General features: G+C 44.7%; 1 protein-coding gene across 5 annotated transcripts in view; it reads right to left on the bottom strand.

Moving 5' to 3' along the window:
• CTNNA2 (catenin alpha 2) overlaps nucleotides 1-13,786 on the bottom strand; it is a 783,863-nt gene that overhangs the window by 101,988 nt on the left and 668,089 nt on the right. For all 5 annotated transcript variants that reach the window (XM_053257021.1, XM_053257022.1, XM_053257024.1 and 2 more), the window contains 2 exons: nucleotides 5,056-5,148; nucleotides 4,592-4,748 (listed from right to left, as the gene is read on the bottom strand). In XM_053257021.1, coding sequence (XP_053112996.1) covers nucleotides 4,592-4,748; nucleotides 5,056-5,148 — 250 coding nt within the window. The remainder of the gene's footprint in view (nucleotides 1-4,591; nucleotides 4,749-5,055; nucleotides 5,149-13,786) is intronic.

Below are 13,786 nucleotides of genomic sequence, written 5' to 3'. Positions count from 1 at the left end.
GTGGGTGGAGCACAAGGAGTGGAGGAGGAGGAGGAGAGTCCCTTTCCCAAATTGCTCACAATATGCATTTCAGTTTGGGGGGAGAAAATGGAGGAAGGGGAGGGAGGGGTACAAACTGCAGAGCAAAAAGAGGATGGAGAAGCACATGCTTACAACTGGTTGTGCATACGTGGGACCAATTGACATGTGAAGAGGAGATTAGAGTGGGTACATCCAAATAGGAAACCGCATTCGCAAGTAACATGGAACCGGAGTTTCAGGGGGCAGAGGTTTCCCTACCGTTACGTCCGGATGTGTGCAACTCCAGTCCCACTCATCCAGCAACCTTAGGTTGCGCTCCACAGAATCCAGTTTGAACCCTGGGTTTGTAGTCAGTTTCACTACCCATAACGAGGGTTCCGGCTGCGGAGCATTATGTGCGGATGCAGCGCAGGAGGCTGCATTTGCTCCAACTGGAGTTGAGGGAGGAAGCTCCTCCCTCCCTCTGGACATGATTGGCTGTGCAGGTTGTCCTTCAAGCAAGAAGGAACCCCACACAACCAGTTCCCCCTTCTCTCTGCAGTCTCCCTGCTTGCAGAGAACCCACTCTCTGTGTCGTCTGAATGCGGACAGGAGAGCAGGGAGGGGGGATTGGAACTGCGGGTCTATGCAACTAGAAAATAGGAGAGCAGGAAGCAAAATCCACCCACCCTCCCCTGCTTGCTCTTGTGTTCCTCCACTTATTCAGGCAATTTCCAGCCCAGCTCTGATACTGGAAGTTAGCCAGGCAAGGGAGGAATGCTTAATGGACCTAAAAGAAGCAGGGAAGGAAGGTAGGTTTTGCTCCCCTCTGCTTGCAGTTCTCCCCTTTTTTGATGATGTAAACTGCACTGAGCCAGTTTTAGAAAGGCGGTATATCAGTCAAACAAACAAACAAACAAATAAAGGAAAGACCCTCTCATTGGCAACAATTTGAGATCACTGTTGGGACAGTTGCTCCTTCACCTTCCCAAGACTATGGAAGACCCATGTGGCTTAAGGGGGGGGGAAGTCTCCCTGGTAAGGGAGTATATGCTATCTGGTCCTGAAGGAGCCATCAATGGGTTGAGACAACTCTGCCTTTTTCCTAAAATAAAATAAAATAAAATAAAATAAAATAAAATAAAATAAAATAAAATAAATCTTGGTACTTTTGATTTGTTCTTGTAAATTCAGAACTGTCTTGGGGTGCCTTGGCAGAAAGGTGGTAAAGATTGTTTTGAATGTTGTTTTTAGAATATTGTTTTAAAAAATTTAAATTGTGTTTTACATTTCTTGCTTTTAAATGTTTGTTTTGTTTTGCTTTTGTTCTTAATTAATGTTTTACTTTTTTAATCTTGTTGTGAACCGCCCAGAGACATATGTTTTGGGTGGTATAAAAATATAAATATGATATGATATGATATGATAAAGAAATTCAACAAATAAATGAAGTTGTATGTGAACAGGGTTAGACACATTGGTGAAATATACATAGCTGACCTGTCACATCCAGTGCCGGATTTAGGCACAATCTAATTAATTTACAGTTTGGGGTCCTCTGAATATATTTTTTTAAAAAGACTAAACTTGCAAGTTTTAATAATGCATATTCATGTAAAGGTATTTCTAATGCATATAGGCTTATTGCAAGAAAAGTGTTCTTGTTACATTATTTGTTTTTTGTTGCATCTTTGCCAAGTAAAAATAAGGTTTTATTATGTATATTTCCATTGTCTTTTTTGTTAGAATAATATCCTTCTTTTTTTTTTTTTTTGGTAATGCTATGGGACTTTTAAAATCTGACAAACTTTAAGGTCTCACCATGTCATATTCTGGCCCTGGTCACATCGAGTTTGACCTTGAGAAGCCAAGGTAATGAGAGATGGATGTGAGCAAACACAATGGGACATGGTTGGGCTTTGTTTCAGTTGGGGATTAGGACTAAGTGATTTGGCCAATGGCAGATGGGCTGCTTGAAGAGGGGATGCCGACTGGAGGCCATAAAAGAGGACATTGCAATGCAGGGCATCAAAGTCCAAACGGTTGACCGCTGGAGAGGTGGTTTGCAAGATTATGCTCATGCAGTTTCAATCAGATTTCCCCAATTGTGAGTGCTAGAAGTCTCTTATTTTTCTTTAAAGTATTCCATTCAAAACTCTACTGAGATGCATGGTCTGAATGATACCTGCATTAGGAGCAAGATTAATTGGCACTGAGGATATCTCTCTCCAGTTTGCATCAGGGGAAAAATGCCATACTTGAGACAGCCAAATGGCATCTATCCTATTGGACGCACTGGAGCAAAATGCAAGGTTCAAGGTGAACAGATGGGCCCAGAGAAGGTGGGTCTCTGTCCCTGACCTCTTTGATTTTTGGTGGAGATCTGCCAAGAACGGAAGCTACTCCACAGTATATACTTTCATCACAGTTCTGCTCCAGGGTTGCAATTTTTTTAAAAAACACAGTTGACCACTTCTTTAAAAAAGAAGAAGAAAAGATAATCATCAGATTCTGTCACTTGCAAATGTCTATGCCAGTTTTCAAGGTCTTCATACTTTCCATAGCAATTCACCTGGACAACAGCAGTGAGCAAAGCATGTTAGGATGAGGACAGAACTGGATTCTCTCGTCGTGAATGCAGAGAGGGGGTAATTTGCACTGATTCAATGCGGGGGGCAGTTGAATGCAGGGGGCAGTTGGGTAGTTGAGTTAGGTTACTGAGGAGGGAGGGACTTGTGTTCTAGCAAGATTTTGCAAGAAATGGGAGTATGAGGAGGGTATAAATAAGGCTTTATGCACAGACACACTCATTCTGTTTGGAACTGGCTCGTGCATCTCCCAGCCTACCCTCAATTCCGACCAGTCCCAGGCATTGCTCCATTTGTGGGGTGGTGGGGGAATTTTACCTCCTGTTTTGATTGGCTGTTGAATGGGGGGCAGGTTGCACTCATTGGGACTGGTATAGCTTTCATTCAGCTGATTAACTTGCATGGGTGATGGGAGCTGGAACGCAGATCAGTCCTGCTGCTTGTGGCGTAAGAAAACCTGTCCCCTTCAGCAGGTTCTTATGGTGGCTTCTCCTTCCACTACTGGGGTGCTATTAGATCTGCATCAAAAGTGGGCTGAATTTTCCCTGCCTCCGGTCACACTGCCAGAGCTGGGGCACACAGCAGGCAGGGCAGTGCTTTTACCCCTGGCCTAGTTTCAGCTGATGGGCTCTCTCTCCTCCACAGTGCCCTGAACTGCACTGCCAGAGCAGGAAGATGGTGTGGTCCAGCTGACATGGAAGCTGGAGGTTCACTCATCTTCCTTCCAGCTGCCCATTTCTCTTCTCAGATGGCTATGCTGTTGTTCTTGTTCAATTCTGTTGTTTAATAACGTTTGGCCAGGCAGATTGCCTGTGCCTGTCATTTACCCCTACGCACTTGCCTGGCATCATTCATTGTTCTCAGTGCAACGTGAGACTGATGAATTACAGTTCATGAAACAATTGACAGTTTGTCTCTTTGTCTGAAGAAAGACTATGGATGGCTATCTCAATACAAAAAGTATGCATCCTGTGTGATTTTATAGAGATGGCATACCAGCTAAATAGGTTGAGCCTACGATCTATCTTCGAGATCACCGACTGGATAATGTTGACTTCAGCAGACTGAATCATAAACTGTATCTCTGCTATCAAGAGGTATCTCTGATAATCCTAACAGTTTGAAATATTTACCTGGGTGAAAATATGTGGTTTCTATATCCTGACCTGGACTAAGCATCTGGGGCTTTTTAGTTTGGAAATGAGGCAACTAAGGAGTATAAAATTATGCATGGTGTAGAGAGAGTGGACAGAGAAATTTTCCTCCCTCTCTCACAACACCAGAACCAGGGGCCATCCCATGAAACTGAAGGTCAGGAAATCTAGGACCGACAAAAAGAAGTACGTTTTCACACAGTGCACAATTAATCTATGGAATTTTCTGCCACAGAATGTGGTGATGGCCACCAGCTTGGATGGCTTTAAAAGGAGCTTGGGCAAATTCATTGAGGACAGGTCTATCAATGGCTACTAGTCTGGTGGCTATAGGCTACCTCCAGCCTCAGAGGCAAGATGCCTCTAAATACCAGTTGCAGGGGAGCAATAGCAGGAGAGAGAGGGCATGCCCTCACCTCTTGCCTGTGGGCTTCTCAGAGGCATCTGGTGGGCCACTGTGTGAAACATGATGCTGGACGAGATAGACTTTGGCCCTGATCCAGCAGGGCTGTTCTTATGATGATCCTGTTTCCCTAACGGAGGCATTGGGTGTGTGTCCCCACTTCACGATGGGCATTATGTACCATTTGACATGGATGTTTCCCTCAGAGGCCCAGTCGGGGGGAGGCCTGATTCATGTTATTACTTCACAGAACACAAAATGAACTGGAGTCCCAAATAAAGGATTCAAATCTCACACCATGATGTATTTTATGGTCATTAATGTCACATTAAAGCCAGCTGCTTCCTCCACAAGTGTAAACCCAACAGCTCTGCCCTCTTTTGTGCATCTGATAAAGTAGATCCTTCTTCCCTTTGATTAGATCACAGCCATTTTGACAGAGGTACCTGAGACCGAGAGGAAATCATCCACTGACGTGATGTCATCGACAGCCTCAGTAAGAACCCGCACTTGCTTCTCCCACTGGTCTTTGAAGACATCCATGTTGTCCTGGGCAACTTTGCTCTGGGGCCTGGCAGCCAACGTAAGCGCCGCATTTATTACCTATGAGTCAGAATCAGTTCTTATGAGCAATGACAAAAAAATAAGACCCTTTTCTCGTGGGGAAAGAACAAATTGATTAAAGACTACGTTAAAAGCACAGCTGTGTGCTTTGATCGTTCTGTTCATTAAGCGAGACTCAGTATACAAATGCATTTTTCGCTATTTGGGCAAGGCAATCAGCAATATAATGGAAAGAGCAAGACTCTAATCTTCATACCGGGTGTTTTTCTCTGTCAAACACCTTATGTTCTTTAATACTGCAAAAGGCCTCCAAGTCTATTTTTCCCCCTGTACAAATGTGGCTTACCTGTGGGCACAGACTATCAATCTGGGTTGCTGCCATGCGGACTAATTTTACACCTTCTTCGTTATTGGATATTGAGCAGGCCAAATTGGCAACCTGCAATGAAAACCAGCAGAATAAGAATTAGGTTTGTGGGCAACATGGATTTTTTCCTCTTCTCTGTATATGTGGCATTTGTTGAAGGGAAATTCAGTGGGGTGGGGGAGGGTTTGAGTCACCATCAATCTATATCACATGTTTCCCAAAGCGTAAGTAACATCAGAGAGATTGCCTATCAGAGTCATAAGAAAAGCCCTACAGGATCAGGCCTAACTAGTCCAGCATCTGGTGTCTCACTGTGGCCCACCAAATGCCTCTGAGAAGACCACAGGCAAGAGGTGAGGCCATGCCCTCTCTCCTGCCATTGCTCCCCTGCATCCAGTATTCAAAGGCATCTTGCCTCTGAGACTGGAAGTGGCCTAGGGCCATGAGGTTAGTCCATCTGGATTCTGGACCATAGGGACAGGTTTCTGATCAGAACGGATGCAACAGAGCCACATGGCCCCACATGTTTTGGGGCCTCCTAGAGAAGCAAACACATACTCAACAAATTAACCCTCCAGCATGGACGATCCACAAAAGGGATATACAGACCCCTGCATTGCAGTTGCAGCTGTGAGGATGGTACTCTGTGTTTTGATCCAAAACAACTCTCACAAATTGGAATCAGGGAAGAGCTCAGGCCTCCCACTGGAAATATCCGAGCTTCTTCATGGTGTTACCTGCCCACCACACTTTGATAACCACTAGTGTGAGATGGACCTCAGTCTTTGTGTTGACTTGACAGCATGTAGGGGAAAATATTCAAGACCAAGGTACAATTCTGAAATCCCCAAAGGACTCTATTATGAATAGTCTTATACTGAGTCAGACCATTGGTCCATTTAGCTTAATATTGCCTACACTGTGGCTGGCAGTGGCTCTCTGAGATTTCAGGCAGAATCTTTCCCTGCCCTACCTTGAGATGATGCTAAGGACTGAACCTGGGACCTTGTACATGCAAAGCAGATGCTCTACCACTGAGCTACAGCCCCGGCCCCATTAAACAGTGTAGAGGGGCCCAAGCAATTGCCCATCCAGACACCGACCATACCTAGACCTGCTTTTCAGCCAGATGACTGTATCATGTGCTTTCAAGTCCATTCCCTTCCCTGGTCTCCTTGGCAGTGTTCCCTCTAACAGGAATTCCCACATGTTGTTGACTACAATTCCCATAATCCCCAGCCAAAGGCCATTGCAGCTGGGGATGCTGGGAGTTCTCATGAACATTATCTGGGAATCCCTGTTAGAGGGAACACTGCTCCTTGGGCAAAACTGTTGACAACTCATCGGTCTAGCTTAGGAGTGCATCCTAAAGATAATCATATGATGATGACGACGACTACTACTATGAACATTTACATACCACCCTTCAACCAAAATTCTCAAAGTAGTTTACACAGAGAAATAAACAATACATAAATAAGATGGTCCCCTGACCCCCCCCCCAAAGGCCAACAATCTAAAAAGAATCAGAAGGCAGATACCAGCAACAGCCACTGGAGGGATGCTGTGCTGAGGTTGGAGAGGCCCAATTGCTCTCCCCTGCTAAATATACGAGAATCACCATAAGATATATGGGCTGATGCACACAAGCATTAGGAGCGCTTTATATGTTTCAGATCTACCAGGCATCAGAGAATTGCAAAGTCTAACTGTTTATTGTCAACATATATGCCTGTGGTTCTATGGATGTGCTCATTTACATGGTGATATGCAAGTGATATGCAGAGCCAGTCAGGGAAGGATTAAGCTTTTTGCTGCTCATAGGCTACTGCTGCTGCTGCGAGTGGCATTTTTTTAAAAAGGTAAAAGGGGGGACTTTCTCTACTCTCCCTTGCTGCAGCCACCACTCCCAGAGAGGGGCGGCAAAGTTAGAGGGGGTGGCAAAATTTGCCGCTCTTCAAATTTTGCCACCCTAGGCAAATGTCTACTTCGCCTCTCCTTTAATCCACTACTGGAGCCAGCACAAATTCCCCAACACATCTGAATAGCAAACATGAAAATCACAAAAATGTGGACAGGTAGCGCAGTCCCCACTGTAGGAAAGATCACTGTCAATACAGATGATTCCCCATGATGCATTGCACCTCTCTCCATAGCACAACTCCTCAATTTCTGAATTTGTGCTGAAATGCCAAAGTCGGTAGCACAGAAAGTTCCCCTCCAAACCCGTGCCACATTTCTCACTCCAATTGGCACCCAATGTTTTGTGCTGACAAAGTATGAGAATTTCTGCTATGTTAAAAATGGCTAATTGACATTGTTAGAGCTGTCAAGGAGATGGAACCTCCATGAATCATGTCTTCTTTAGCAAGCTAAATTTCCGCCACTCAGTGTTAAAATCCCTCATGTTGTTTTACAAGCTGACAAACGGTCTGGATCTCATGCTGTAGTTTGTAAATGGATCGCTCTGTAAAATTTCTCAAGAGGTTTGTCTACATATCAGAAGAATTACCAGCACTCACTCATTCACTCACACTCCCTCTTTTAAATCACCACAGTGCTGCAGAACTGTAGAGAATCAAGTTCGATAGCCATCTCAAGAAGTTTACTCACTTCCAGACAGACCTGATCTCAGCACACCCCTTGTGTTCAAAGCCTATCTGCCAAATTAATGGAGGTTAGATCAGGAGGCTATTGGTTCGATTCCCCACTGGTGTGTGTCCCAGAATATGAGGAACTCCTATATCAGGCAGCAGCAATATAGGAAGGTGCTGAAAGGCATCATCTCATACTACGTGGGAGAAGGCAATGGTAAACCCCTCCTGTATTCTACTAAGAAAACCACATGGCTCTGTGGTCTCCAGGAGTGGACACTGACTCAACGGCACAACCTTTCCTTCTTTCCTAAATCTGCTATTTATTTATGTATTCATATTTTTCTACAGTCTTTTCTCTTCAGGCCCCAAGGCAGTTAACAAGATAAAAACAATCTTAACATTTCAATACAAACACAACTATGTCCTAAACAAGAGAGCCCGGGGGCTACCCATTGGCCAAAACCCTGACTAAAAAGCTTGGATATTGGTCATGGTGACAATATGCAACCCCAGGCCCAGAGCAGGGGCGGAGCTACCGGTGTCCCAACATCTTCTCAGATCACAGACCCGGCGAGGTGGGAGGTCCTGGCAAGGGCCCCTCACCAGATTCTCCACACTCTTCCCCACCCTTACCACATTGGTGCTGCAGTTCCTCGCCACTCGCCACAACTCCTTGCCACTGCCCGCCGCTGCCATCAATATCCAGCACCAAGAAGCAGGGAGGCCTCGCTCTGTTACTCGGTGGAGAAAGGAACAGGACGGGACCTCCCTACTTCCCAGCAGCCCCCGAGATGGATCCCTATTCCCTCTTCATTCCCATCTGGTTTGAGGGCTGCTGGGAAGCAGAAAGGTCCTGTTCCATTCCTCTCGCCTGAGAGAAATGGTGTACTGCCTCCTTGCTTCTCAGTGCCAGGTATTGGTGGTGAGTGGCAGGTAGTGGCAGTGGCAGGAAAGAAGACCCTTGATGAAATCATGAAAGACAAAACAAAATCAGAAAATATAACCAACACAGCCAGAAATGCATCTTTGATTTCTGGAGTATATATATTCCTTTTGTGAGGACTGCGGTTCCAATCTTGGCCTCACACATTTTTCACGCAAAATGTCATGCCAGAAAGATCACAGGGGTATATGTGGCACTTAGTAAAGAATTCCAACTTTTAGTTGGATCGGTGAAGGCTTTCTTTACTCAAAATTCTAATTCTCCATTAAAACAAACATGCATTTAATAAATATTCTGTTTGGGTATTCTTTATTGTGCCCAGAGGCAAAGCTACCAGGTTGGAAATGATTCACGGCTGAGTTCAAATGCCTCCATCTCTCTCTGCCATTCCTTTGGTCTCCCCTTGTGGCATGAATCTGCTCCAGTTTCCAATGCACAGCGTCGTAGAAGCTGTGCTCCATCTGTTCAAGTAGGCCCCCCAATTTCACTCCACTGTTATCAAGGACTTGCCTGCATGGCTTGCCTGCATGGCTGAGTGGAAGCAACGGCCACTCCAGGCGCCAAGAAAACCCTTCCAGTCGTAGCTCAGTTTAGCTCTTGATTGAAATGTGAGGGATCTTGTTTTCATTTCAAGGGGAGACAAATGAATTGGCCTTTTCTCTAACAGCCTCCAAGCATTCATGTCAGAAATGTTCCTTTAAGATGACATCTTCCAGCTGATATGCTGTGATTGCTAGTCAGCTGCTGTTTTGCATACATCAAATGATAGCCCTAATCTTTATTTAAAAGCCCCCAAAGCTACAGCAAATAGTAATTAGGATGCAAAGGCAGGGGCAGAAATTCAGACACTTCTGCTCAAACACACAGCACAGTAATACAGGCCTTAAACACCAGCAAGAAACATTAAAGTTCAGTGGTGAAAGAAAGGGCTTCTCATAATACAAAATAAGCCATCTTTCAAGCTTCCTTTCCCCCTTTTATGATCATCAAGATGAAAGAATTGTCCTAAGGCTCAAAAAGAACTATATATCTTGCCTTCTTCCAGGTACACTAGGTATCATCTGAAAGCCATTTTAATGGCACTATAATAGGTACCTTGAAATGGCAATAGAACCATCAAGTTGGCAGCACACTAATGGAAGTGAGACCTTCTTGTTGCATCACCGGTGGGTGAACTTGGATTCCTTTGCTTGTGAGGAAAAATGGCAGCTTTTATAGAACTGTGCTTAAGCTTGGCTTCAAGGGTAGTCACAAATTTTAGCTTGCTTGGCCCTCTAAACACAGTAACATTCTTTTAATCTTTATAAAGCTAGAATGCAATTGTTCTATAATATTAAAATCTGGGGTCGGCAAGGAGCAGAATCGTTTTGAGGAAAGGCACAAGAATACAAGAAACTTGTATTTATGATATCCATGATTCATAGCAGAATGCAATGATGGAGAATCCCATTTGCCAGTTTTTTTACTACGTCTTAATGGGAGTACTGCAAATATACCTTGTCTGAGAAACTGGCATCCTGGGAGCTGCAAAGCCCTGAAAGAGCTCACAAAATATAAGTGGCATGGATGTCGTCCGCTTTTGAAGGGCTAGGGAAACTCTATGGGATATGGCTCTCCCATTTTCAAGTTACGCTCATGATTAGTGGTGTGCCTGAATTCTTATACCCTTTCGCTTGTCCGTGTAACACAACAGTAAGCTTTTGTCTGAATGGACATACAAAACATCTGGGATTGGGCTGCCCCACGTCATGGGGCATGAGGGAGGCTGGAGAGGAAAAGAGGTAGGAAGGAGCTGCATAGGAGCATTCTGTGCATTCAGTCCCTGAAGCTACAAAACATTCAGGCTGACCTGTTGCCAGTCTGCATACTCCATATATGTTTTAAATGGCAGCGATCTAGGAAGATGGCAACAGCAGGAGGCAACGGAGGAAAGGGGAATCCAAATCCAACAATGTGGTCCAGATTTGATATCCAAATCAGTCTTCTATTCCAATTCGCCTTGTCTAGAATCTCTGCTTGTCTCTATATGCCTGTTTCCATGAACTTTGAACCGTAAGGTTTGGGTCGGGAAGAGAGCTGGTCTTGTGGTAGCAAGTATAAATGGTCCTCTTTGCTAATCAAGGTTTGCCTTAGTTTAAATTTGGATGGGTGATTACATGTGAGTACTGTAGATATCCCCCTTAGGGCAAGGATTCTCAACCTTGGGTCCCCGGATGTGATTGGACTTCAACTCCCATAATCCCCTGCCCCAGTGGCCTTTGCTTGGAGATAATGGGAGTTGGAGTCCAACAACATCTGGAGACCCAAGGTTGAGAACCCCTGCTTTAGGGGATGGGCTCATAGTTCAGTGGTAGAGCATCTGCTAGAAGGTCTCAGGTTCACTCTGTGGTATCTCCAGATAGAGCTTGAAACCTTGGAGAAGCCTCTGTCAATCATTGAAGACAATACTGATGTAGATGGACCAATGTTCTGACTTGGTATAAGGCAGCTTCCTTCATTCCTATATTTCTAGCCCCTAGGTCAAAGGAAAACCAAATAGGCTTATATTTCCAATCCAACCTTTGGCATTTCCCAATGAATGTTTAGGTAGCAAACCTTATTACGAAGCTACTCTTGATTGGGCACAAGTAAACAAAGTGAAATGCCAACCGTTAATGTTAGGTGAGTCACCTACAGCAAGGAAGGACTACAGATGCAGCTGCCACTACTACTACTACTACTACTGCTGCTGCTGCTCCTGCTGCTGCTGTACTACAGGATACAGCAAATATTCATGTTCTATGTTCAATGCCCACACAAGTTTGCGGTGTACACAGGAACAGATCTGTACAAATGTACAGTTGTTCACATGTTATGCTGAATGCAGGTGGAGAAGTACAAGGAGAAGAGCAGGTCTTGTGGTAGCAGACATGAATCGCCTCCTTTGCTAAGCAGGGTGCATCCTGGTTTGCATTTGAATGGGAGACTACATGTGAGCACTGTAAGATATTTCTATTAGGGGATGGGGCTGCTTTGGGAAGAGCACACGCATGCTTGTGTGCAGAAGGTACCAAATTCCCTCCCTGGCATCTCCAACATAGGGCTGAGAGAGATTCCTGCCTGCAACCTTGGAGTAGCCACTGCCAGTCTGTATAGACAATGCTGACCTAGATGGACCAAGGGTCTGACTCAGTAGAAGGCATCTTCCTATGTACACTTGAGAGGCCTGTACACAAGTTCACTTTTTAAATGAAAGCAGGCACTGCCATTCACCCAAAAACTTATACAGACATCTGTACACTCTACAAGATAATGTCAGAATAGGGCTTCTGTGTTGATATGAAGGTACTGTAAGAAAGGAGTTCATATATGTTGAAATACAATGGTTTCAGGATACCTATACCTATACCATGCACTTTCTTTCACAATAGATGCAACTTTGCTCCAAACCCAGGATAAAAAGAAAACGGATAGTCGGAAACCAATAATTTTAATGGATTGTTTCCCCATTACTTCTAGAATCATGAGGTGGTTATTACTTGGCTACCCAATTATGAGTACATTTTTCATGGCACAACTCCTTTTTCTTGAGGGGCTCTGCAGGGAGAGGGCGATCGACAGAGGTAGTGGCTTTTCTGGAAGGGGGTCAGAAATGAGAAATGATGTGCCAGAACTTGAGAATCTGCGGTGGGTTCCCTACTTTTTAAAAAAAGATATTGTTGCAGTAGACTAGTATATAATTCTTTCTAAATTTATAAAATTTCAGTTTGTGTTCCAGTAGGAAATAAGTAGAGTCTATTTTCTAATCATCACTGCTGCCACTGATAGATCTTGCATGATATATTTACGGGGTGTGTAGAGGGTGGTGAGTATCAGCCATTATTTTTCCTTTGTCCCAGAAGGGCAACCCTGATTTTGCACTCAGCAGAATCTGATCTAATTACATCTAACATATTTTGTGTTCCATCTGAAGACTATTAAAAGCTGCAGACACTGAGCCTTCAACTTCATGCACACGTTTCCCTGCAATTTGCTCAACATCCAGCCTGAAGAAGAACTCTGGAACATTCAAAACTCACCCACTACTTTAGGACATTTCAGTTGGTCCTAATATAGGTCTGACCCTATTGTGGCCTCTGGATCCTTGCTGAGTGTACTTCTTTTCCCTTCACTTGTCCATCTCAGCAATCTTGAATGCTTTAAGCATCTATACTTGGACTGTAGACAAGTTGTCAATTTCCAATGCTAAGGGGTGATTATCTCAGTAGCTATAAACAGATTTAAGATCAGCACTCTTCGACTGGCAAACCCAAAGGATGCCAAGGAGTCTCAGCCTGTGCCCACCACCCACCTCTGGCTAACAGATGGAGCTTCTGGGAGACCTGCCAAAGAGCTTCTTTACAAGTCTGAGCAGGTCACGTACTACTCTGAGAGTTTTTGCATCACACCTGCTCACTGGCTTGAACAATTAAATGACTCTGCTCTGGCTGTTCTGTGTGATTACAGGCTACCTTCACATTGCTCCCCCCACCTATCTTTTGCCTCATCGTGCCCTCCCAACTCCAAAGGAGCCACTTTTGCAGCCCCATCAGGTCTACTGTGCCATCTCACTGCCTCCGTCTCTTTACCTTCCTATATCCTGTAAAACTGGAAGAGGTGCAGAAGAGAGCAACTAAGATGGTCAGGGGCCTAGAGCACCTTCCTTATAAGGCAAGGCTGCAGCATCTTCAGTTCTTAACCTTGGGAAAGAGGTGACTAAGGGGAGACATGATGGAGAAAGTGGATAGAGAGAAATTCTTCTCCCTCTCACATAACACTAGAACCAGGGGTCATCCCATGAAACCAGTAAATTTAGGACCAGTAAATGGAGTTACTTTTTCATACCATGCATAATCAACTTGTGGAATTCTCTGCCACAAGATGTGGTGACAGCCAACAACCTGGATGGCTTTAAGAGGGGTTTGGATAACTTCATGGAGGAGAGGTCTATCAACGGCTACTAGTTGGAGGACTATAGGCCACCTCCAGCCTCAGAGGCAGGATGCCTTTGAATACCAGTTGCAGGGGAGTAACAGCAGGAGGGAGGGCATGCCCTCAACTCGTGTCTGTGGCTTCTAGCAGCATCTGGTGGGCCACTGTGTGAAACAGGATGCTGGACTAGATTGGCCATGGGCCTGATCCAGCAGGGCTG

The sequence above is a fragment of the Hemicordylus capensis genome, chromosome 5 (genome assembly GCF_027244095.1).
Source record: "Hemicordylus capensis ecotype Gifberg chromosome 5, rHemCap1.1.pri, whole genome shotgun sequence".
In the NCBI taxonomy this organism is placed as follows: Eukaryota; Metazoa; Chordata; class Lepidosauria; order Squamata; family Cordylidae; genus Hemicordylus; species Hemicordylus capensis.
The sequence above is the reverse complement of the archived record's forward strand: the minus strand, read 5'-3'. Positions and strand labels throughout refer to the sequence as shown.